Source organism: Ursus arctos, unplaced genomic scaffold (genome assembly GCF_023065955.2).
Source record: "Ursus arctos isolate Adak ecotype North America unplaced genomic scaffold, UrsArc2.0 scaffold_8, whole genome shotgun sequence".
In the NCBI taxonomy this organism is placed as follows: Eukaryota; Metazoa; Chordata; class Mammalia; order Carnivora; family Ursidae; genus Ursus; species Ursus arctos.
In genome coordinates, this window is record NW_026623100.1 from 25,113,693 (window position 1) to 25,140,820 (window position 27,128).

A 27,128-nucleotide genomic window follows, 5' to 3' on the forward strand; every position below is an offset into this window, starting at 1 on the left:
GTGTGTAGTGTGTACATATATACGTATATATAATGTACATATATACATATCTATAATGTACATATGTATGTATATATGTATATATGTTGTACATATACATATATATACATATATATCTCCACCCACATATATATACGCAGAATAAAATCAAATGGGACAAAAGTAAAAAGGTGAATCTGGGTAATCTTCATATATACTTGTTATTTTCTGTAAATCTGAAATTATATACAAGACAAACATTTTTAAAGAAAATCAGCCCTCATCAAACAAAACAATGTTAAATAATGTGTTTAAGAAATCAGAATTGTAGCTACAGCAAGGGTCACATGAAAATTTCATCTAATCTCAATTCTGATGTACACGTTTTCTAAGAGGCTTTAGCAGATAGGCACATGTAAGACAAACCACTTTCCTTAAAATGCCTAAAATTAGGTATAACATGGCTCCTGATAAAAATGTAACTTAATATCTCTTTAATTTTTCTAAACGTTGTCTGAAAATGAATCTTGTTTTCATCTATATAATTCAAGACTGATATTTCCAATTCGGGAAAGAAAAAGTGGATTACCTTTACTCCAGAAAAGATAATGAAATTGAGCCTCTACTTTCTGGGATGGTCACAGTGAATTTAAAGAAAAATGAATAAATCCATATGTACCCTCTAAAACCTTTCCTTAATCACAATGCATTCTGGCTGGTTCTACACTTCATATTCTGAGGGGTGGGTAAAAGTTTCATTCAGTAAGTAAATTTGATAATTCACTCAGTATTTTTGAGAGATTACTATAGGTTTTGAGTAAACTTCAAAACATATGGTAATTCCTAGGATATGGCCCCTATCCTCAAAAAGTGTGTGTGCTGGTGGGGTAGAGGGTGAAACAGGTTAAGTTTGTGCTTTTGAAGGCACAAACGCCCAGTCATAAAATAAGTTACAGGGATGTAAAGTACCGCATGGCAACTATAGTTAATACTGTATTGCACATCTGAAAGATGCTAAGAGACTTATCTTAAAAGTTCTCATCATAAGGAGGGCACATGGGTGGCTCAGTCGGTTAGGTGGCCTACTCTAGATTTTGGCTCAGGTCAGGATCTCAAGGTTCTGGGATCAGGCTCTATCTAGCCCAGCTTGGCACTCAGCAGGGAGTCTGCTTGAGGATTCTTGCTCTCCAGTCCTGCTCCTCCCTGCATTTGCACCCACGTGCTCTCTCAAATAAATAAATCTTAAAAAAAAAAAAAATTCTCATAAGAAAAAAAATTCTATAACTTCATGATGAATCTGATGAACAACTAGACTTACCGTGATCATTTCACGAAATATACATGTATCAAATCATTATGTTGTACACCTGAAACTTATGTTGAGGGCAGTTATACTTAAAAAAAAAAAAAAAAGAGCAAGAAACAGGCTTCTCTTTAAAGTTAAATTAAGTATCAAGCTTTCAAATACCCAATACTCAAACACTTAAATATTTCTGAAAGTTGAAAGTATTCTCTTAATCACTATAATTAAGAGTTAAATTTTACCTCCATCCTACTCTCTTAACGCTGACAATGTTTTGATGAGGATTGTTGAATGGAGTGAGTGTTAATCAAGGTAAGGTGGAGCAATGCAATTACTCATTTTCCTTTCAGAAAATAAAAATAATTCTAAGAATAGAAATTTTTACTCATCACCATATTTTCTTCAAATTTTCTGGTTAATTACTAAATTTTAAATTTATTATGACAAAATTACATAATTTGTGTTTCTATATAACTGAGTTCAAGTAACTGAAAATGTGCATGTCTATAAAAGATTCATACATATTTTTCCAGAAAATACAGTTCTGTTTCAATGTTAAGTTGTTTAAAAATGACCACTTTGTTTCTTTCCTCTTCCAAAATTTCTTACTTCACACAGCAAATCAAATCCCCAGGTTAGTCAGTCACGTGTTATATTTTATAGCTAAAAGGTACTGCTGGTAATCCAACCTATTCATGACCCATATCACAAGCTGCGGGTGGTTAATTTGTGTGTAGTTTCACCAACTTTTCCTCAAGCAAAATGTTAATTTTAAAAGACAAAAAAAAAAAAAAAAAAAAACAACCCGTATGGTGCTGGTGACAGAGGTGGCACGATGTTGAGTATAAGGGTCTGGGAGCAAAAATCAATCCTCAGAATTCTAACCTAGGGTATCTTGTTGCAATGTAGAGAGAGGAGCAAAATGCAGGAGTGGAATCTGATAGCCTCGCTTTCAGGGGCTCTGGCGATCATGGACAAGTAACTTAACCTGTCCACTTTCCCGTGCCCTGATTTACTCAACTATGAAGACTGAGAAAGATTTCTTTTAATTCTGCCTCACAGGGCCGAGGATTAGTGAGATAACGTACTTGGAAAGCACTTTGTAAACTTCAACCCTGTACACGTGTGTTACTATGTGTAATAAACTCCACCAGAGAAACCGCCTGGACTCAGGAAAGGTAATTAATTCTGCTGTCAAGACTCCGTACAAAATATCGCTATGGATGTGCTCAGGTACACACGACTTAGTTGAGAGCCAAAAGGAGACTTTCCTCCAAAATATATTTTTACAGGAAAAACGGCTATAATTTGCACGGGTTCCCTGGTGAACGGCCGGCCACCAACCTTCATGGAGCCTTGAGAGGGGGGTGTTAGAAACGAGGTAAAAATTTGCAAAATAAACATACAAATCAGTTAAAGGTGGGACAGACGCTGAATTAAAACGGAGGCGGAACTCAGGAAGCGGGAGCGAGGGGGCGTGGCCCTCCGCCCCGCCCCCAGCTCCAGTCCTGCACGGAGCTCCTTTCGCGGCGTCCCTGGCCGCGACCCTGGCCCAGGCACGGACGCGGTAGCGAGTGGCAGGTTGCCAACAACCGCAGAAGTCCTCAAACCTCTACTCTCCGAGAAGCCGTTATGCGCCTCTCCTCTCAATCCCCACACGGTTAAGGGCCCCTAACCGCTCCCGTAACTGACTTCCAGGGGCGGAGCTGCGCCGCGAAATGGAGGCCCTCCTAGCAATCGAGCAACAAGCGGGCGGGTACCTGAACCGAAATGAATCCTTCGTACACGGTTTTCGCCCGGTTCTGAGGCAGAAGCAGCGGGCACTGGCGCAACAGGCTCGCTTCCATCTCCGCCATGGTTCGCAGTCCGTGGAGCCGCAAGGGGTTTATCTGCTGGCCGGGCCCCGCACATGCGCAGTCCTGCCTGCGCCGGAGCTCGGAGGGGCGGAAACCTGGTCTTTGGCGGGAAAAAGCCTCGAAGACGCCCCGGAGTGAAATTAAGGTCCGGGGCTAGTCGGGGCACCTGGACTCAGGCCCAGCCAGAGTAGATGTGGCTCGGCAGGAGGCAGCATTGGCCCCAACAGGGCACAGGGAAGATTGTTCTCAGGTTCATAGATCTAACTGAACAAGATCATTCCAGCCTTGATTGTCCCAAGAACCCTTTTGGTAATTTTGTTTGATTTTATTGAAAGACTGATAGAATTTATGTGCAGTTGCATTTCTTCCCGCATAAAATGGGACTGCTGCAACTTTGAGATTGCATTTCTTCCAGCATAAGATTGTTTGCACCATCTGGATGTTGTAGTATCTCTTTTACCCTGAACCTGCCTCCACTCCCCTTCTTCACTGTAATCCATCTGTCCCCTATTGGCCTGTTCTACAGGATTTCCTGTATGCCCTCAGCATACAGAATAATGTATTATTTTGTGCATATTATTATATAATGTCCGATAATCCATTCAATATATGCAACATAATTCTGTGGTTTACCAAGTTTAGTCAGACACTAATGTATGAGATGCACAAATGTGTGTGTGTGTATACATATATATATACACACACATATATCTCCAGACTCAAGTCAACACTATACTCAGTTTTGGTGCACTGCACTCACAAATATCTAAAGGCAAAACATGAGGGAAGATTGCTGATTAACTTGATGAGCCAAAGTTAATTTTTCTTTGACAACCCTTTCTATACATTTTTTAAACTCAGGACTGGCAATTAGCCATTTCCTTTTACTAAGAGTTGATTAAATAAGTAACATTACTATTTACCACAAAATCATTTAATATCCCAATCAGTATCCAAATGCATTACATTTCTGAGCCCTAGTATTTTCAAAACATCATTGTAATACACCAAGGCTATGGAAAGATGAATAAGATGTACTCCCTCCCATCTTTATTGCCTTCACAATAGAATTTGACTTCTTGAAGATTAAAGTTGCACACTTGTTACAGTATTCTGGATACTTAGGGGAAAGCAAGGATATTGCAGCAGTGGTTAGATATAAATTACACTAAAGCAGTGGTTCTTAAAATGTGATCTTAGAACCAGTAGCATCAGTAACACCTGGGAACTTTGTAAAGATGCAAATTTCACTCCTCTATCTCAGATCTAGGGAATCCTAAACTCTGGAAGTGAGGTCTAACCATCTGTGTTTTAACAAGCCTCCCAGGTGATGGTGATGCACACTGAAGTTTGAGAATCTCCTCAGGAATGTGACCTACACACACTCAATTATGCAACTCATTCCTTAAGAATGATACTGTGTTCAACCATCACAATCACGTTAAACTATTTACAGGTGCCCAGGCTAGATCCCTGACTAGTGGTTCTCAAAATGTGGTCCTTGAACCGGCATCATCAGCATCACCTGGGACCATGTCTGCCCAGACCAACTGAATCTCAATTCTAGGAGACAAGCTCAGCAATCTGTTTTAACAAGCATATGCTTAATACCTCTGTGTTTTAACAAAGGGTTCTGATGCATACTAAAGTTTGAAAATCATTACCCTAGACTTAGTGAAATTATATTTTCACACCTAATTCTGTTGTGCAGTTGTTGAAAGTCATTGCACTAATCAAGTGAATAATTGTCAAAGGTTTTATAGTTCTGAGTTACCTAGCCACATTGTAAAGGTTTAGAAGATATTAGTACAAAAATAAACATAGTTTATTAGTGTCAAACCATTATTTAAGAGACCTTCTTAATACAGAGATCATTTTAATTATAAGAGGAGAAACTTTTTAAAAAAAAAAAAAGCTAGAAGATTAGTCACAATCTGGGTCTGATATTAGAAAGCTGAAATTTTCTTGGCTTCTATGATGGTCTCAAGACCACTACTAGAGTCCTAACCATCTGAATAGATAGAAGAGCAATGATAGTTTTCCCAGAGGTCCTTTTGAGCAAGTCTTATGTCACATTTGCCATCCCATATGCAAAGGGTCTGGGAAACACAGGTTTACGGCTAAATATATTGCTTAGAATTGTGTTAGTAAGAATAAAGGAGAGAATGGTTGAGATGGGCTGCTTTCCACTTCTGCAACAGTGCAAAATCTACCTGACTCCCCCAAGAAAAACAAAAAAGATTTTAACTTTATTGACATTGCATTATTAATGAAATGCATACTTTATATGATAAATTTTCATGTATGTGTACTTCTAAAGATTTTCCTGTGTTTTCTATTTTTTCAAGATGATTTTTCCTTCAAAGAGTATTAAAATTAATTTATATTTTGTTGACTAGCTGAAGTGAATATCATCTAAAAAGTATTAAAGATTAGAAATCAGATGAATAAGTAACCTTATAAAAAGCAATAAAGAACCAATTTTACATTTTGGAAGCTTAGTATAATCTACACGGTAATGAAATGTCCTGCAAATAGAATAAGGAAGCCATGAAATTACAAGTATATTTTCATTTGAAAATGTCCTTCACTTCAGCTATGAAAGATAAATAAGTTATGATCGTGGTTGGTGACATTCCTTTAAAGAATCCTTTGTTGGTGGCCATAGGATTGGCTAAAATAGCAATTTTGTTACTGTTTAGTAAAAGAGAGCAAGTAAAGTAACATGAATTATCCATAACATGGAAATAGATGATTTTATAAATTTTTGAGAAATAACTAAATTAACAAAAATAAATTAAAATTTACTCTAGGGGCAACTAGGTGGCTCTGTTAATTAAGTATCTGACTCTTGATTTCAGCTTGGGTGATGATCTCGGTTCCTGGGATGGAGCCCCGCGTTCAGCTCTGTGCTCAGTGGGGACTCTGCTTAAGGATTCTCTCCCTCCCTCCCGTTCTGTGCCTTCCCCTGTGCTCTCTCTCTCTCTCTCAAATAAATAAATCTTTAAAAAAAATAAAATAAAATAAAATCCACTCTAAAATTCGGAAGTTTAGAAGTAATTATATACATATATAGTTATTTCAAAATAAAAACATTTTAAGTATCTTTATCAAAAAATTAGTAGTACCCTTTTTATTCTTTAATATTGTACCTATTTAAAGTTAATGTTAGCAGGTCTATGGGGAAACAGATATAATCATACATTGCTGATTATTATGCACAATTCTCAAAATGTTTCTAAAAAGCAATCTACTTATGTACAACAGAAAACATAAAAATTATTTTCTTTTGAACAAATACCACTTATGGGAGTATATCCCAAGAAGATAATCCAAATATGTTTAAATAGGAGATGGCTTAATGTCCAGTAAGTTAGAAATGGTCAATTTATGTAACATGATAGAATGTCTAAAAGCCATTAAAATGACATGTGAACATGTAATATTGGTACATAAAAAGTATATATGAAATCTCGATTATGTGAAAAGAACAAAACAATGTCAAGAGAAAGAGAAGGAACTTACGTAATTAGTTGATATTTTAAAGATAAAAGATCTTTCATTTTTCCATGGACAGCAAATTACTTAACAGTACCATGAATTTTTTAAAAGACGGCATTAGCAAAGATTTTTATAAATGTAAACGCTATCCAACTTAAAAATCAGCTATTGAGTTGGAGGAAGCACAGTAAAATGAAAAGAAGAGTCAGGAAACTTCAAATGCTTGACTTTGTATAAATCACGTTATGATCTATAGGGTCCTTTGCAATCCTAAAAATGCATTTGTAAGAAATGAACAGGCTCGAAAACAATAATCACAGTTAAATATGGATTATCTGAATAATACATCTGAAAAAAAAACACTTAACTTTGAAAATTTCATGCACATTGTCATTCCACTTAATGAGAATGTGTTTGTGAAATCTAACATGGAATGCTGACATTAGATACTTTCACAATTTTGTCAACAGTTGTAACAAGAAGATAATTTAGACTTGTTCGCTTTTCATTGGACAATAAACACTTTCAGGAAATGATGGAAGAAATTTATGAACCAATTATTACAGCCGGAGATGAAGTTCATGTTCAGTAAGGAGTGAACAGCAACAAAGAACTGAAGCAAACATCTTTACATAAGGGTTTATTATTTTGTTTGATGAATCAAAAGGATTCATCCTTTAGATGTTCGTGTTCAAATTATGAACTAAACACCTTACAAATTCAGATATACATAATCTCCCTTCTGTAGGTACTTACCGTTCAGAAATTATTATGTATCATCAGTTCAAAATTCAAAGCAATTTTATGTACACCTATAGTCATTTCAAAATGACAAAAACATTTTAAGTTTATAAAAAATTAGCAGGACTTAAAATAGCCTTCAAAATCTTAAGTATAAAATTTTTTTAATAAAATAGTTACATTCTTCAAATAGTTCATCTGAGGAGGATTCATTTTAATCTCATTTTCCTTTAGAGGCTAAAATAGGTACGAAGGAAGAGATGTTGTGAAAGGAAAAAGACACAAAGGAACAGAAAATCACATGTCAAAGTTGGCTGGTCCAAGTTTTATAGCTGGAACTCCATATGAAAACTTGACCAACAAAGATAAAAGATGAAATCACACAAATGTTTAGGACTCTTCAGAATACTAGTATTTATTCACTAGACTCATATATTAATATAAATATATATTTATAGTTTTATACTATCATGTTTCATATAAATTACAATAGTTTAAAAGTTATTTTCTATATTTAAAATTTATCCAACTTTCTGAAAAAGAGTATCTTACCTCACTAAAGTGCATGGATTGGTAGAAGTCACAACCTAAATTATGTGCTCTTCCTCAATTGTCCAGAGACTCTAAAAGACAAATGTAAATTCAGAAGAAAATTGAATAGACTTGTTGGATAAGCACTTTCATTCAACAAAGGTAAAGCCTCAGAGGCAATCTGTTCCCAGGAATAGTCTTGGCTTATGCTTTATTTAGTTGATTTTCAACAAACCTAATTTGACTCAAATGCAACTTTATGTACTGTAAAGGACTTCCCAATGAGCAGAATGAAAACTTAATCAAGAAATATTTTCTGCTGCTAGGGCAGGGCCTCCTTATAGTCCCTACCTGCAGAATTTCCTAACTTCTACTGACAAGTAACTGCTTTGTATCTTCTACTCTTCTTTCCAAATGGGTAAGCTTATTGTATTTATCCTGTCCCCGGTCTACCACTGTATTTTGCATCTGTATGTTTGTATGTGGTGGGGAGGTGGTGGTCGTAACCAGAGGAATCAAAATCCAGATTCTAACGGAAAGGATGTATACCACTGGGGAATCTTGGAGTTTAAAATGAATGCAGTGACAGATGAAATGTTGGGTTGTCTAATTTGGGACTGGGGTTGGGGGTATGTTTTAGGTGTGAGAAGAGGAAGGGTATTTGGTGATCAGAAGAGTAAACTGTAGTGGAGACTGTTACGTGCTCATCTAACCCATTTCCTCTGTCTCCTGGGCCTAAAACTAAACTACATTTCTACCCTCTCTTGCAGGTTGATGTGACCAGGTGACTGAATTGTAGCCAATGGAAAGCGGATGGCTCGTAAAACTTCTCTATGTCTGATTCAACATTGTCTTTCCTTGTTCACTGGCTTGAATCAAAGTATTCTAAAGCCCTTAGGAATGGTGGAGGCATGAGGCGAAAAGAGCTGTGTCTGAAATGTCTTCCAATTGACATGTGTGACGGAAAAATAAACTTCCTTATATTAAGGCACTGAAATTGGGGGTTTCATTTGTTACACTAGCATATAGCATGTATTACTCTAATATGGTGGGCATCAAGTTGCTTCGGTATTTAGATTCCATTAGAGCATTTAAAAGAGTGAAATAACAGCTTTATTATAAAAATCAAATATTTACAATATGCCAAAATTATATCCTTTGGATCTATTTAAACTTATAATAAAAAATTTTAGATGTCAATAGAAATACATGTAATTAGAAATTTAATCTGGGGGATATGTGAGTGAAAATATGTAAAGACCACTACTGTAAGACTTCACTATTTTTCTACTTATTATTATTCCACTATTATTTCTCCATTTATTTATATGATAAAGCCCAGGTGCTATTATGCAGATTAAGAATCCACATTTAAACACATTCAACAAATCTGAAACAACTACCATGGGATAAACATTCTATCTATTTATCAAAGGTTTTTGTTTGTTTATTTGTTTTTGCTAAACTTCTGTTTGAAACCCTTTATTAACCTCCTTTCACTCAGGAGTATAATAAAACTGAATACCTTTAAGATTATCTAGTACCATAGCCTAAAAACAAGTTCATACTGAATTTCAGTAACATTTGATTTTACATTAATTTGCTCTTACCTTTTCTTTTTTTTTTTTTTTAAGATTTTATTTATTTATTTATTTATTTATTTATTTATTTATTTGACAGAGAGAGAGAGAGACAGCCAGTGAGAGAGGGAACACAAGTAGGGGAGTGGGAGAGGAAGAAGCAGGCTTCCAGTGGAGCATGGAGCCCGATGCAGGGCTCGATCTCAGGGACCCGGGATCACACTTCAGCCGAAGGCAGACACTTAACGACTGAGCCACCCAGGCGCCCCTGCTCTTACCTTTTCTTGTCCCATCAGGTTAGCTGAGCCTTTTTGGCTTGGTACATCTATTGTCCTGGAAGGGGTATATATAAATTAGATATATTTTTTCAGGGCCACAAAGTGATAGTTACCCCATTCCTGATGGTATTGATGTCTGAGGATAGTAGATCCAGGATCACAAGAAGCAGACCCTGAACCAACTGTTCTTCTCAAATTGCCACAGGGAGGTATTTTCAGCCCCATGGCCTTGGGAGAGCCAAGACGTGAAAACTGTGACTCTGGGAACCCATCAGAGACATACCAGCAGAGCTAAATTCTGACAGAGCAACATTTCTCTCTCAAAGTTCTATATCAGCTTGGGTAGAGGGGTACATCAAAAACAGATGTGTATTGCCTAAAGCAGTGGTTTTCCACTAGGGTCAATGTTGACCCCTCAGGGGATATTTGGCAATACTTGGAACCATTTTGGTTGTCACACCTTGGGTGGGGGGTATTCCTGGCATCTAGTAGTTGGAAGCTGGGACTTTTACTAAACATCCTACAATACATAGGACGGCCTCCTCCAACAAAGATTTTTCCAGACCATAATGTCAAACATGCCAAGATCAAGAATCTCTCCTCCATGGAGATATGCAGCAAGACTTCAGCAGCCAGGCTTGGTTACCAGCTTTGCTTACTGCAATCATCAGACTTTATACTCTTCCTGCTTAGTGTATATATCACCTTAAATTGGCTACATTGTTTGGTGCTAACAAACAATTCCAAAATCTCAGTGGCCGAATACACAAAAAAGCTTATTTCTTGTTCATGCTATATTCCAACACAGATTGAAATGCTTATCATACAGGGACCCAGACTGATAAAGACTCCATCTCAACATATGCTTCCCCAACCACTGCAACAGAGGGAAGGGAAGAACAAATCAAATGCTGGGCCTTAAAGGCTTCTGCAAGGAAGGGAAATGTCATTTCTACTTACATTTCATTGTCCAAGCAAAAAACATGGCTACTTCTTTCTTCAAGGGAGCAGAAAAGTACGTATTCACTATATGTTTAGAAAGAGAACCAGGATATTTTTTAACAGCTCTAATGACTATCACAGCATATTTTCCTGATTACCCTTGTTTTAGACTGGGTAAGCCTCTAGAACTGTGGAAAATTTGAGGGAGGGAACAAAGAGGGAAATACTTCCCTCCCCCCTCCAGTGTGGCATTTAAGGTATAGTCTAGGTAATCAATTGGAAAGAAAGTAAGTGATCGTATTTGTGCTCAGTTTGTAGAGCAGTGCGTTAAGGTCAAAATTTGACACAAACACACACTCTACAAAATAATGGTGGTTAATTTCACCTTGCTGAGGTCAGGAAAGGTTTCCTAGTTGCCTCTAGCTTAGATCTAAAGCAGGAATTAGTTGAAACAAGTGAAACAAATTTTGCTACAAAGAAGTCAAATAAAAGTTACAGAAACATTAAGCAGTTTAGAATGTTTCAAGAAACTGCCTGGCAGTGCTTATTCATAGGTAAAGGATGGGGAATGGCAAGAGGTGATCTAAGCAAGCAGGAAAGATACACATCAGGAGTCTCATATGGTGAAAGTAGACATTTAGGCTTCATCCTAAAGGCAATGCAGAGCTTTCAGAGGGTTTTAATCTGGAAACTACTAAAGAGGATGGATTTAACTTTTAGAATAATTTCTCTGAAACCCCTGAGGAGCATGAATTAGAAAAGGCAAAACTAGAGGCAGTAGGATCAATTCAATGATCGCCGTAGTCCAGAGAAGATACCGAGGAAAAAGCCATGAGAAGTGGTATTAATGTAGATCTGCCTCTCAGCCCTCCTTTGGCTCCTTGTCTTCATCCAGCTACAACAGTTGGGGTGCCTGATTGCTCACTACCGGACCCTCTTCTCCATCTACCCTCTGCCTTTACAGATCTCATCCCTCCTATGAATAGTAAATGTCAGCCATATACTGATGACCTCTAAACTTATCTTTCTCACACCAACCTTCAGGCTTGCATCCCTAACTGCCACATGACATAGCCACTGTATGTAATTGTATCATCCCAAATTGTAGCAAAAATGGATCTCCAGAAAATGACCATTTATAACTCCTAAATCAATAGTTGTCTTAGGCAATAAGCATCAATAGGTGGTTAACCTGTTATGTGAGAAGTTATGGTGAAAAGGATAATCACATGATCCAAAATTATAAACTTCGTAATGGTGGAGTCAGGTCTATCACCACCTGATAACTCTTGAGCCAGAAGCTGGACAGCCTTAATTATGTGCCAACTGCTACATCACAAGATGAATTATAGCACCAAAAATGTTTGATATGTCTACTGGGAAAACAGGGATGGATGATAAGCTAAATGAAGTCAAGATGGAACCATCAGGCAAATCCAGAATGTCAAGCATAGCATAGGATAACTGAACCAGTTTCTTAAGTCAGTGGCATACACACACACACACACACACACACACACACACACACACAAGGAGGGGGGCTTGGCAGGAGGGAAAAGAACTGTTCAAGTGAAAAAGAGACTTAGGAATCATTACATTCAAGAACAATATAGAGCTTTGAATTTTGAATATTGGGTCTCTGGATTAGCGAAGTCTTGGTGATGGTATGAACATCCAAGACGAGGAGCAATGAAGAGAAAATTATTACTCAGTATATAAAATGTTAAAATGCAAGTTCTTGTGAAACCTTTAACGTGAAGATGACCATAGACCAGCGATTCTCAACTAAGGGCAATTTTGACCCACAGGTGACATTTGGCAATATCTACAGGGGAAGGAGTAGAATGCTACTGGAATCTGGTGGGTAGAGGCTAAGAATTCTCCTCAACACCCTACAAAGCACAAGACAGCCATCCTCAACAAAGAATGATCCATCCCAAAATGTTGGTAGTACTGAGGTTAAGAACCCCTGGGGTGCCTGGGTGGCTCAGTTGGTAACGCTTTCAGCTCAGGCCATGATCCCAGAGTGCTGGGCTCAAGCTCTGCCTCAGACTCCCTGCTTAGTGGGTAGTCTGCTTCTCCCTCTCCCTCTGCCCTGCCCCTCACTTTTTTTCTCTCTCTTTCTTTCTCTCTCAAATAAGTAAAAACCTTAAAAAAAAAATGAAGAAACCCCACAGTAGGCAATCAAATGTCTACACAGAGAAGGCAGAGACCAGGGTTAATATGTTTACTTTGATCTTTGCACAGTTCCTGGCACATAGCAAACACAAATATTTGCTAATCTCCTTTATATTGTATAAGCCTTCAGATTCTTAGGAAACTGGGGGTGAGGGGAGAGGCAAAGAGAGAAATATTGTTTGGGGGGCTAAAGCTTAGAAGACAGATCTTAGAAGAATTTATAAATATACCTCATTAGCATAAAGGTGGTGCTAGAAACCTTGGGAGTGAATGAGGACTTCTGCAACAGTGGTCTTCAAACCTCACAGTGGATCATAGCCACTTGGGCAGTTTTGACAAAATCCAGATGCTTGGTCTAAACCCAGAGATTCTGATTTAAATGTCTGGGAGTGGAGGGTATAATAAGCATCATATTTTTAAAAAAAAAAAAACTCCTCATATTATTTTAATGTGTAGCCAACATTGGAAAGCTAAGTTTTGGGATTTTCTTCTTTCTGAACACAAATGAACTGTATTCATTATGATGGGCTTATTCATAAAACATACTGCTTTCAGTGTGGTAACTTGAAAAGTTTTAGCAGTTTTTGTGGGTTTGGCAAAGCAAACAGGGACCAACCATTGGTTGCCTTTGGTCAAATAAGGGCTAGAAAGTCCTTGGCATAACATAGAGGAAAGAATTTAAAGACTTCGTGAGGTAAGAAAGTAAATTAAATGGATCATGTGTCTTATTCCTATATTCTGCCAGCGCCCTGAAGATTCTTTTCCCTTGCCAATAAAACAGAGCAAAAAAGGAAATGCCCAAATATTTAAAAGTGCTTTGCTGGCTTTTATTTTTTATTTTTAATTTTTTCTGAGCTGGGAATGCTTGTGGAAAGAGCTGCAATAAAAATGGTATTCCTGATCTCAGAGGATCTCAGTGAGAAGCCAGCTGAGGCCTGGCCCAGGTGATGAGTATTAACAGTCTGAAGCAAAGTGGGTATTGTTTTAATAGCCAGATGCTACACTCGGGGATCAGGGAATGGCTTCAGTAGCAGAAATCTCTGGCTATGGTTAATTAATCATGGGGTCCCCAGGAATGAAATAGAAAGACAGCCAATTAAGGTGTGTCTTGATTTATTTAACCAAAGCTATTCTAGGTCTGGTGAACAGGGGCCTCACTGGAGCCAATGTGCTAGAGAATTTTGGGTTCACGGACCCACATCATCCAATGAAGGGCAAGCTAGTACCTACGAGGAAAGATCCTGCTGTAACCTTCTGCTTCATCTTCCCTAATGGGGCTGGCCGTTGTTAACCTGAATACTTGCGCATTGAGGAAAAGGAAATACCCAAGCTCAGGAAATATTGGATATTGGCTCAAATTTATCACTGATTCCTGGGGACCTTTAATTCCACTATAGTTAGTTGGTTAGGGTTTGGGATCATTATGGAGCTTAGGTAATCAGTGGAGTTCTGACCTGAATGTTTTTCATGGTAGGCTGCGTGGAATTCCCAAAAACATCTAGGGATCATTTTCTCAGATCCTGAGGGAATAGTTGGAATGGATATTTTAGGAAACTGGCAGAACTCCATGCAGTTTCTCACTTACACCTATTAAAAAAAAGGGGGGGGGCTATCGTTTTGGGAAGAGCCCAGTGGAGGCCATTCTGCACTCTCCTTCCTGCCAAAACAGAGAATGCACCGGAACACTACAGGAGGTTGCTTCCTGAAAGTGAAGATTTGGTGATTAATTTAATAGGCTGGTTTGGCTTTTGCTCTCCCATAAGTCATGAGAATGACAGTAGATTATTGAAAACACAGTCAGTTGAGGCTCCAGTCATGGCTGCTACTTGCGATTTCTTTTCTCCTTACCAGAATAAATTAATGTGTCTTCTAGCACTAAGTGTGCAGTTATGAATCATGCCAAAACATTTTTTATCCATTTTGGTTTACAGGTATTACCAGAAATTTGCCTTCATTGACATAAACACCAATAAATCTTTATTGTTAGGCCTCAGGAATACACCAGCTTTCCAGTTCTATGCTACAGTCTAGTTTGCTGGGGACGTCACCTCTTTGATCTAAGTGGTACATCACTTTGATCTGATACCCACAAAACATCATGCTGTTAGCACAAGCAGATCAGAATGTAGAAATGTTCCTGGTTGTGCTTACAAGTCGTATGTGTGAAATTCTATAAAAATAAAAACCATAAAAATTCTGAGATGACACTGAAGGGTCTGGGTGCTTGAGGATTTATGGCATTCCAAGATACTCCTTTTCAAATGGTTTCCTAAATTTTGGATGCAGCATATTTGTATGTCTTACTCTGACCATTAACAAGATGGTCCAAATTTTATCCATCTTTAACTGGGGTCCATTATAAAAGAAAGCTGAGCACCTGGTCCAGAGTTTCAGTGCAAGTAAATGTCAACTGGTCATTGTGGCCCAGAATCCTTTATTGTGCTTGAATTTTTTGTAGCCAGCTGAGGTACTGAATGGACTTGCTAACTCCAAGTAGGAGATACTAGCGAAGGATCCTCAAGTCTGGAAAAGTCCATGCCCCCTTCAGTAACTTTTTGTTAAAAAATTCCTGCCTTGATATTAGCTCTGGAGGAAAAGGACAATGGGGTTCCATTTGGTTCATGCTGTCAATAATGAACTGTGTGCTAGTCAATGAACCCAGCCATAAAGTTTGTGGTACCAAATAATTTAGTAACCGAACAGGTCCTACATTCCTTTGCCTTCTGCAAACCTTCACACTTGCTTAAAGTCACATCTATAGCCTAGAGGGAGTTTCCTATGAGCAATTGACCGATGATGTAAAAGTCAATTGTACATCCCAGTTTAACTACTGGAGGGAGTGGTGCATCCTGGTTTAAAGATGGCTCCACACAGTATGACTATCCAGATGAAAAAAGACTGTTGGCTCTTAGGACAATGGAGAATAAAAAATCACATTAGTAGGCAGAACTTGGGCTTTACATGTTAGACACTTTCATGGAAGAAGATCTAGCCTGAGGTCAAGATACATACTGATTCCTAGGGAGGGGATAATGGTATAGATTCTTTAGGATTTGGAAGAAACAAGATCTAAGGTAAAAATCAAGCTTATGGAATGGGTAAATCTATGGGGTGGCTCGCTTAAAATAGTCTGAGAGCCCAGAAATGTTTGTGCTTCAAGCAGATACTCAGCGGAAGGCGCATAATGGAGAAGAGGCTCCTTAATAATCAAGTGGACAGGATGACTTTCTGGCTTGGTATCTGATCAATGATCTCATTGACAGAGCCATGTGTGACTAGGAGACCCAAGGAGGGCAATTAGAAGAGAGTAAAGTGAAAATGGGAGAGGACATTGCAAAAGACAGGGCGCATAGAATTTTTGCCAAACGGTTCTGGAGGCCTAGATGAAGCCAGAGATGATGGTTATGTAGCTGCAACATGAAGAGGTACGAGTTTTTCTTTACCATCCTAGATTTCAGAATAGCAAGGCTAAACTGACCCAAATGTGGGGGTTTACTGGGAGGTATAACCAGAAGTACAGCTTGAAGGGTGAGTTGGCTAGAAAGCAGGGGAACAGTTGCAGTCCCTGAGGCAAGTCTCCACCTTCCAACATAGGCAACTTTTCCAAAAAAAAATGTTGACAAAAGAAATAGTTTGACATGAAGGATGTTAAGATTATGATGAAAAGGCACAAGAGGAAGCAGTGTGAGAGCAGGACTGGGAGTCATGATAGAAAGATAAGGCACATTTGACCACCTTTGTTCAGTTCCCTAGCATCCACTGCAGGGCCTGCCTACAAAGCTTCTTCCTTCATTTTTGAAACCGGCCATGCCTGGACGGTAACCGAACACGACAGAATCTAAGGCAACTGTGTGTTCTAGCCACAGCCTGGCTGCAGTGACCTACCACAGGCTCTATGCTGGATAGGCAAACAAGTGACAAGTGATGGGCTGAAAGAGAATTAAAAGATTAAAGAAGCACGTGGGTCAAAAGCAGCGTATTCTTGAAACCCGCCCCTGCTCTGCCATTAGTATTTTCTCGACCATCCTACAATTGCTCCTTTCCATGTCTTTGCCCTACTCTTCTCACTGGAAAAACCTGCTTCCATCTGCCAATTCATATAACTTTTTCAAAACCTTGCTCAAAACTCATCTCCAGAAACTATTTTTTTAATCACCCTAATTACGGCTTAATTTTAATCCACCCTTAATCTACATCTTGATTTTGTGCTATTTGAAGGCTGTGCATTATAGTAATTTGCACCTGTTGATGTTTCTCTGAAAGTGTTTCCACTTATTACGTGTGCATCTGTTCTGTTTCCTTACCCAAACTCAAAAATTGCTAGCAAATACTCAATCTTTTCTTTTATACTTGGACATGGTGGATCTACCAGTGAGCTTATTGATACAAAGGAGATATTTGAAATGTTAACTTTGATTTGGACCATATGGATAGGCTCTGAATTGTTAAATCCAAGATTTTACTAATAAATCTAACTTTTATATTTTTATCAGAGATGAAATGTATGTTTGAATTTTAACTTTGTGTGTTTGTTTTTTGGGTTTTTTTTTTTTTGGTTGTTTTTAAAGATTTTATTTATTTGAGCTAGAAAGAGTGAGAGAGAGAACACGAGCAGGGGGCAGAGGGAGAGGAAGAAGCAGACTCCCCGCTGAGCAGGGATTCCCCATGGGGAATCCCAGGACCCAGAGATCATGACCTGAGCTGAAGGCAGATATTTGACCAACTGAGCCACCCAGGCACCCCTGTGTTTCTGTTTTTTGAAAACACAAACCGAATCATACTGCAAAGGCATTTTGCCAGGAGGCAAAAACAGTGAACTTTAAAACCCAGAAGTGTAGAAACCAGTAAAACACACCTTTAGAGTGCTTTATTTCAACATGCAATTCAGTAAGGGAGCATGAAAAATACACAATTAAGATCATACCTTTCAATGAAAAAAATTCATTGAAAGTAAAATAAAATAAATTCAATGAAAAATAAAATAAAAAGGTTATAGGAGTAGTAGTAACCATTTTTTAGAAGAGCTTTCATCCATAATTAAAAATAATACGGAAAAATACTGAAATCGTTACTCAAAGAGGAGAACATAAATTAATGTATGATGTTGTTGAGATAGTTTGCACACCAGAAATTATTTTATATTTTAATACCAACAATGTTAGTTAATACAGTACTAACATTTTTCATGGGGTCCTCTTAGAAACTAAACCCTTGGGTTCAAATAGATTTCGTTTTGATAAATGCTGCTTTATAATGTTACAGAAACGTTTCTCCTGGAAAAAAAAAACTCTTTGTTTACTCCGTTCACAAAAAGTATTGTCAGGGTTTGATAAACACTCTTAAAAAAAAAAAAAAACCTCAAAATAACATGCTATTTGCTTTAAGCTTTTATATCTTATGGGATAGATCAAAGATTCAGAGCCTTACATTTTAAAAGATTTGTTCATTGACAATACATATGGATCTAAAAATGATCTGACATCCATGAAACTGGTCCATTTTAACTAGTTCCAAATATGATCATTTAAGTCTGATCTAGAATAATGGTTTTTTTTTTCTTTTAAAGATTATTTAATATAACTCGATAAACCAGGAAATCAAAAATCAAATTAAACAATTTATGGAGACCAATGAGAATGAAAATACAACAGTCCAAAACCTATGGGATACTGCAAAGGCAGTCCTAAGGGGGAAATACATAGCCATCCAAGCCTCACTCAAAAGAATAGAAAAATCTAAAATGCAGTTTTTATATTCTCATCTCAAGAAGCTGGAACAGCAACAGAGGGACAGGCCTAATCCACGCACGAGGAAGCAGTTGACCAAAATTAGAGCAGAAATCAATCAATCAGAAACCAGAAGTACAGTAGAGCAGATCAACAGGACTAGAAGCTGGTTCTTTGAGAGAATCAATAAAATTGACAGACCACTGGCAAGACTTATCCAAAAGAAAAGAGAAAGGACCCAGATTATTAAAATTATGAATGAAAAAGGAGAGGTCACGACAAACACCATTGAAATTGGAAGGATTATTAGAAATTTTTATCAACAGCTGTATGCCAATAAACTAAGCAATCTGGAAGAGATGGAATCCTTCCTGGAAACCTATAAACTACCAAGATTGAAACAGGAAGAAATTGATTTCTTAAACAGGCCAATTAATTATGAAGAAATTGAGTCAGTGATAAACAACCTTCCAAAGAACAAAACTCCAGGCCCAGACAGTTTTCCTGGGGAATTCTACCAAACATTCAAAGAAGAAATAATACCTATTCTCCTAAAGCTATTTCAAAAAATAGAAACAGAAGGAAAGCTACCAAACTCATTCTATGAGGCCAATATTACCTTGATCCCCAAACCAGGCAAAGACCCCCTCAAAAAGGAGAATTACAGACCGATTTCCCTAATGAATATGGACGCCAAAATCCTCAACAAGATCCTTGCTAATAGAATCCAACAGTACATTAAAAGGATTATCCATCACGATCAAGTGGGATTCATACCTGGGATGCAAGTGTGGTTCAATATTCGCAAATCAATCAGCGTGATACATTATATCAACAAGAAAAGACTCAGGAACCATATGATCCTCTCAATCGATGCCGAAAAAGCATTTGACAAAATACAGCATCCTTTCCTGATTAAAACCCTTCAGAGTGTAGGAATAGAGGGTACATTTCTCAATCTCATAAAAGCCATCTATGAAAAGCCTACTGCAAATATTATTCTCAATGGGGAAAAGCTGGAAGCCTTTACCTTAAGATCAGGAACTCGACAAGGATGCCCACTCTCGCCACTATTATTCAACATAGTACTAGAAGTCCTTGCAACAGCCATCAGACGACAAAAAGGGATCAAAGGTATTCAAATCGGCAAAGAAGAAGTCAAAATGTCTCTCTTCGCAGATGACATGATACTCTATATGGAAAACCCAAAAGAAGCCACTCCCAAACTATTAGAAGTTATAGAGCAGTTCAGTAATGTGGCGGGATACAAAATCAATGCTCAGAAATCAGTTGCATTTCTATACACGAATAATGAGACCGAAGAAAGAGAAATTAGGGAATCCATCCCATTTACAATAGCACCAAAAACCATACGTTACCTTGGAATTAACTTAACCAGAGACGTAAAGGACCTATATTCTAGAAACTATAAATCACTCTTGAAAGACATTGAGGAAGACATAAAAAGATGGAAAGAGATTCCATGCTCATGGATCGGAAGAATTAACATAGTTAAAATGTCCATGCTACCCAGAGCAATCTACACTTTCAATGCTATCCCGATCAAAATACCGAGGACATTTTTCAAAGAACTGGAACAAATAGTCCTTAAATTTGTATGGAAACAGAAAAGGCCCTGAATCTCCAAGGAACTGTTGAAAAGGAAAAACAAAGCTGGGGGCATCACAATGCCGGATTTCGAGCTGTACTACAAAGCTGTGATCACAAAGACAGCATGGTACTGGCACAAAAACAGACACATAGACCAATGGAACAGAATAGAGAGCCCAGAAATGGAGCCTCGGCTCTTTGGGCAACTAATATTTGATAAAGCAGGAAAAAACATCCGGTGGGAAAAAGACAGTCTCTTCAATAAATGGGGCTGGGAAAATTGGACAGCTACATGCAAAAGAATGAAACTTGACCACTATCTCACACCATACACCAAAATAAACTCCAAATGGATGAAAGACCTCGATGTGAGACAGGAATCCATCAAAATTCTAGAGGAGAACATAGGCAGCAACCTCTACGACATCGGCCAAAGCAAACTTTTTCATGACACATCCCCAAAGGCAAGAGAAACAAAAGATAAAATGAATTTATGGGACTTCATCAAGATTAAAAGTTTCTGCACAGCCAAGGAAACAGTCAGAAAAACTAAGAGGCAGCCCACGGAATGGGAGAATATATTTGCAAATGACACTACAGATAAAGGACTGGTATCCAAGATCTACAAAGAACTTCTCAATACACGAGAAACAAATAAACAAATCAAAAAATGGGCAGAAGATATGAACAGACACTTTTCCAATGAAGACATACAAATGGCTAACAGACACATGAAAAAATGTTCAAAATCATTAGCCATCAAGGAAATTCAAATCAAAACCACACTGAGATACCACCTTACGCCAGTTAGAATGGCAAAAATAGACAAGGCAAGAAACAACAATTGTTGGAGAGGATGTGGAGAAAGGGGATCCCTCCTACATTGTTGGTGGGAATGCAAGTTGGTATAGCCGCTCTGGAAAACAGTGTGGAGGTCCCTTAAAAAGTTAAAAATTGAGCTACCCTATGATCCAGCCATTGCACTACTGGGTGTTTACCCCAAAGATACAGACGTAGTAAAGAGAAGGGCCATATGCACCCCAATGTTCATAGCAGCAATGTCCACAATAGCTAAATCGTGGAAGGAGCCGAGATGCCCTTCAACAGATGACTGGGTTAAGAAGTTGTGGTCCATATATACAATGGAATATTACTCAGCTATCAGAAAGAACGAGTTCTCAACATTTGCTGCAACATGGACGGCACTGGAGGAGATAATGCTAAGTGAAATAAGTCAAGCAGAGAAAGACAACTATCATATGATTTCTCTCATCTATGGAACATAAGAACTAGGAAGATCGGTAGGAGAAGAAAGGGATAAAGAAAGGGGGGGTAATCAGAAGGGGGAATGAAACATGAGAGACTATGGACTCTGAGAAACAAACTGAGGGCCTCAGAGGGGAGGGGGGTGGGGGAATGGGATAGACTGGTGATGGGTAGTAAGGAGGGCACGTATTGCATGGTGCACTGGGTGTTATACGCAAATAATGAATCATCGAGCCTTACATTGGAAACCGGGGATGTACTGTATGGTGACTAACATAATAAAATAAAAAATCATTATAAAAAAAATAAAGATTATTTAATATAATTTAAATGGCTACTTACAGATTGTGGACAAATTGTTCAGTTGTGCAGGGTTATACATAGGAAACTCTTCATTAAAGGGAAGATTTGACAAGATAGACAATTCTTCTGATCCCTTTGTTTTGAGGTCTATAAATGAGTGAGAAAACACACCAGGAGAGGAGTCATGAGACCCAGGTTAAGCTATGACCTTTCATATGTAAATATATATATTATATTTTATATATATATATAATGTATATACATATACACATATATGTATGGTGCACACATTCATTTTTATGACATGGCTTGGTGCTTATTATGAAATTTTCTATGATATCAAATTCTAAAATGAGACTACAAAGTGCTGTAATCATAGGCCACGACCAAAAAGCTTAGAAACATTTTTATTATTTGGCTTCTACTAAAATTGACATTTATATCAAATTTTAGCTTTTTTAACGTTTTTAGGACTTAAGTTTTAAGTCTGGAAATTCAGAATGAATTGCTTCAGGTTGCTACTTTAGGTTGTTAGTATAGATTCTGTTTGGTTTTTATTTAACCTTTAAGAAGACATCCCAAAGAACATTTTTAATCTCACCTACTAGCATTAGACACTCTTTAACTGCTGTGTCTTTTATTTTGCAAGAGCAACCGCATATCTATCCCGAAGGTCAATTTCTGTTGCTACATATAATGATTAGGCATGAAATCTGGAGAAATTATTTGTTGAAACACAATCTGATAGCCGTAAATTTTAAAATATAAAGTTTTAGGGAACCAGGCTACATCAGATCATAAATACATGGTGTGTTATTCTAGGTTAGGTAATAAGTCTGATTCCCTCTATAAAAATTGTCCTTATTCCATTATAATCATACTCATGAAATTAATTATAAATTAAGTGTGATTAATTATAAATAAGCAACTTATAAGTAAGTTGTTTAAGGCTGGAAACATGTATATTTCTTTCTATCCCCTAGATCAACTGATTAACTATGTTGTTCGGTAATAGAAATTAAGGAAATAATTATGTAATGAATTTATGAAGGAACATCACAGGTTCCCAAACTATCTGAATAGCACGATAAGAGAAAGTGATTCTCTCTGTCCTCCACAAAACCTGGCTAGGTACTTGTTTACCCAGCAGAGTCCTAGCCCTACTTGCCAGGGAGTTGCCGTTAACATTTCTCAGGGTCCACAAGGAAACTCTACCACTTTGAGAGAGGAAAGAACAGTTACGTTGAGACTACTTAATTTATTTTTAATGTTTCTCCACCAGGTCCATGGTTGTATGAAAAATAAGACTTAACATTCATAACGTTAACACAGCTTACTTAGAATTTTCGCCAGAGACATGGAATAGACTAGTCAGAAAGTTAGTAAAAATTGTTCTTTAACTAGTCTCCTAACTGATCCCTGCTTCCACCCTGGGTCCTGTATTCCCAACGCAGAAGCCTCTAAAATCCTCCTTAAATGGAAATCACATTCTGTCACCATACTCCTCCAATCCCTTCAATAGCTCCCCATTTCCATCTAGTAAAAGCCAAAATCCTCAAAATACTTTACGAGGCCCTACAGGATCTCTCCCATCACCTCCTTTTCCTTTCAAATCCTGTCCTCTGCTACTCTCCTTGTGTGCTGCTCCAGCCACATTAATCTTCTTGCCGTTCCTTGACCACGCCAGCCATGCTCCTGTCCCAGGGCTTTGTACTGGCATGTTTGGAATGCTTGCTCCCTACGTGGCTTCTCCCTCTCTCCTCATCTTCAAGTCTTTGCCCAAATGTCATCTTTTCAGTAAGACCTCTCAGTCAACCCTATTTAAAATTGTAGCCCACCACTACATCCTATATCCCTTAGCCTGATTTTTTCCCTTAGACTATCTTCTAGCAACTGTAAATTTAACTTGTTTATTTCACGTATTGTCTGTCTCCCCCCCTTAAGAATGTGTATAAACTGCATAAACAGGATATTGTTTCTGTTTTATTTTCTTTCATATCTACAGCACTTAGACTACTCCCTGGAACATAAGAGAAACTCAAATAAATATTTGTTGGATGCACAAACAGATACATAAATTTTGCCTTAATTTTATCAGTTTTCAGTTATGTTAGAGTCATGAAACTACTAATGAAAAGATGAATAAATAAGCTACATAATCTGAAATCTGAAAATGATCCGATACAAATAAATACCACATTTTACAAATGAAATGCAATCATAAAAATGAATAGCACATTTTCTTTGTTTTTTAATTTATTCATTTGTCAGAGAGAGATGGCGCGCAAGCAGGGGGAGCGGCAGGCAGAGGGAGAGGGAGAAGCAGGCTCCCCACGGAGCAGGGAACCCGAGGCAGGACTGGATCCCGGGACCCTGGGATCATGACCTGAGCCGAAGGCAGATGCTAAACAGACTCAGCCATCCAGGTGTCCCAAATATCACATTTTCTTATAATTTATATGAGACCTTGAACATATTTGAGGAATATATTCAACAGAACGGATCACCCATTCTGAGCGGGACCTATCGCCTGTGGCGATATGAGAAAGTCAGATCCATCTGCACACTGCCTCAAACTGCATCTGAGATGGAAATTGTGTTGCCTATAAGATGAACGACCTCCAGAGCCAGACTACTGTGAATTAAAAACAAAAAACAAAAACAAATTTTACGTTAGTCATGAAAGATTCTCGCAATTGGGCCTAGTATACTAACTTGGCAAAGTACTAACTAACCATACTGCCTGATAGTTATCCAACACCTCAGAGTCCGCCATTGCATGGACTTATAAACAGGTCCTGGCCACATGCACTTCTATTTACATCAGAAGCCAGAAGCCAGGGAAGCCCTTAGCTTTAGGTGGGGCTCCCATGGAGAGCAATGGGGGAGGAGGACGTTGGGCCACACCAGTCAGATCAAGTTTGGTGACCAGTAGGATGATAGAGGTCAATCTCAGTCTGCCGATTCTTCTGCCTCCCCAGCACCTGGCACACTCTATTCATTCATTCCTTCAATACTTAGTTTCTTTGTTCACAAATGTTTATCGAGAACCTACTTGTATTAAAAACGTACTGCTGGAGGGGGTGCCCAGGTGGCTTAGTCGGTTAAGCATCTGCCTTCGGCTCAGGTCATGATCCCAGGGTCCTGGGATCGAGCCCTGCATTGAGCTTCCTGCTCAGTGGGGAGCCTGCTTCTCCTTCTCCCTCTACCTGCCGCTCCCCCTGCTTGTTTTCTCTCTCTGTCAAATAAATAAATAAAATCTTAAAAAAAACAAAAGTACTGCTGGAGCTAAAGTAGTAAACAAGAACCAACAGAGTCCTTGCCAGGATGGAGTCTGCATCTAACAGATGTAGCATTAATACAGTTACGGTATCTATTGCAAAGGAGAAGCAGACCTTGATAAGAAAGCATACAACCTAGATCTGACCCAGTTTGAGATGCAAGATACAAAGTCTCACAGGAAGTGATTAATTCAAGAGCCGACAGATAGATACGAGTTAATAAGGCAAAAGAGAGGAAGACAATGTATAGAGGGGAGGCAGTCTGAGGCAGGAAGGTAAGTGGCTCCTCCAGGAAATTAAGAGTATAAAGAATAGGAACATAGGAATAAAAGGACTCTAATGTGTGAGGCCGGAGACAGTTCTTTGAATGCCTTGAAGTCAGTGTAAGGAATTTTAATTTAATCGAAGAGTTTGGAAAAGTCTGTGGGATTTTAAGCAGGAGACTGATATGATAAGACATGATTAGAACCTGGTTTTCAGAAAAATAAATTCACCCCAAGTATAGAATTTAACATTGCTTGGTATATAAAATCTCAGCAGCTGCCGTGTTGAAAATAGAAGGGGCAGGGTAAAGTCAGGGATTAGTTAAAAGGACAGTTAGATAACTTCTTTTGTTAACTTCTAACAAGGTCTTTGGATGTCTCCAGTGATAATCTGAAATGAGCTTTCCTAGGGCTATCTTTGAAGTTGCGCTTCTCATACATTAGATAGGGAAAGACCCCAATTGAGAAGCTACTGAAGTAACCTGTGTAAACTACGAGGATGCTTGGACTGGGGGGGAGTGGTGATGGAGATGAAAAGAATGGAAAGATTCTGAAGACGGAAAATAGAATCAGTAAGCCTTGCTGATTAATTGGTTCTGAGGTAGGCTGGGCATAAATGGAAGCATAGTTGAGTTGTTTACTAGGCTCATGAACAGAGAAATAACTGGAAAATTGTGAGTTTGTGTATTGAACATAGAGAGAGTGAGATGCTTGGGTGGCATACAAGTGATATGCAAAACAGTGCTGGGTATAGGGTTTAAAACACAGAGGAAAGACCTGGGCTAGAGATAAAAATGCGAGTGGTTTGCATACAGATGGTGATTGAAGCTATTGGAATGGATAAAGATGGAGTCTAGACAACATAATAAGAAAAGAGGTTGCCTAAAGGAACTCAAAGGTTTCAAGGTTGGATATAGTAGAAATGGTCATCAAAAGATACCAAAAATAAGTTACCAGAGACGTAGGATGAAAACCAGTTAGCATCAGCCTACGTGTTTATGGAGTGAATGTGCATAGGAGAGATCTGGGAACATACTGTTAAATTCCTCCCTTACCAGCAAAACAAAATGTTTCCTCATAGTGCACCGGGATATCACAGATGATGTAGAGGTATCCGTGTCTGCTGGGAGCATCCATTCTTGGCTGTAGAAAGTACGTTATCCCTACCCCCAAATACATGCTCTCATTGCCCTTGTGCTCCGTCTTGGATGTGGCTGGCCCACGTTGGTCTCATATCTAGGGGACAGGCATTAAGAGTAACAAGCTGGCCTTAGTTGGCATGCCATATCACCACCTGGTCAGACTACATGCTTTAGGCATTCCAGCCAGCTTATCAGGAGGAGACCTTGGTCATGGGAAATGACATCCTAGGTTAGATACTATGCTGACAAGGCAGGAAAGACAATCCTTTCCTTAGACATATGTCCTTCACCAGTGGGTGGCATTGTAGGAGGGTAGGGGTCAAAAAAGTAGTAGTCATATACCTAGAGTGCTTAGAGGTAAATGCTGCAAAGAGTACTTCTCAGCTTTTCATGTGCACAAAAATTACCTGGGGTTCTGGTTAAGATGAAGATTCTGATCAGTTCATTTGATTTGCTGCCCAAGAATCTATATTTTCAACAAGCTCCCAGGCTATGGGAATGTGCTACCCACACTTTCAGTAGCAGGGTTTAACTTACATTTGTAGGCTAGCAAGCCACAGGAGAAATTAACCACCTAAGCAGCTAAAGCAGAAACTGATCAAGAGAGACATGGCATGCTGTGTAAAGCCCAGATCTGACCTCTAAGT

The 27,128-nt window shown here is 38.4% G+C and overlaps 1 protein-coding gene across 5 annotated transcripts in view; it reads right to left on the reverse strand.

The window, feature by feature from the left end:
- Positions 1–3,185, reverse strand: part of FANCL (FA complementation group L) — a 94,300-nt gene extending 91,115 nt beyond the window's left edge. For all 5 annotated transcript variants that reach the window (XR_007190757.2, XM_057309449.1, XM_026485483.4 and 2 more), the window contains exon 1: positions 3,043–3,185. Coding sequence is in view for 4 of the 5 variants with exons in the window: in XM_057309449.1 (XP_057165432.1) it covers positions 3,043–3,138 (96 nt within the window). In the remaining variant the exon portion in view is untranslated. The remainder of the gene's footprint in view (positions 1–3,042) is intronic.
- Between the last annotated feature and the right edge of the window lie 23,943 nt (positions 3,186–27,128).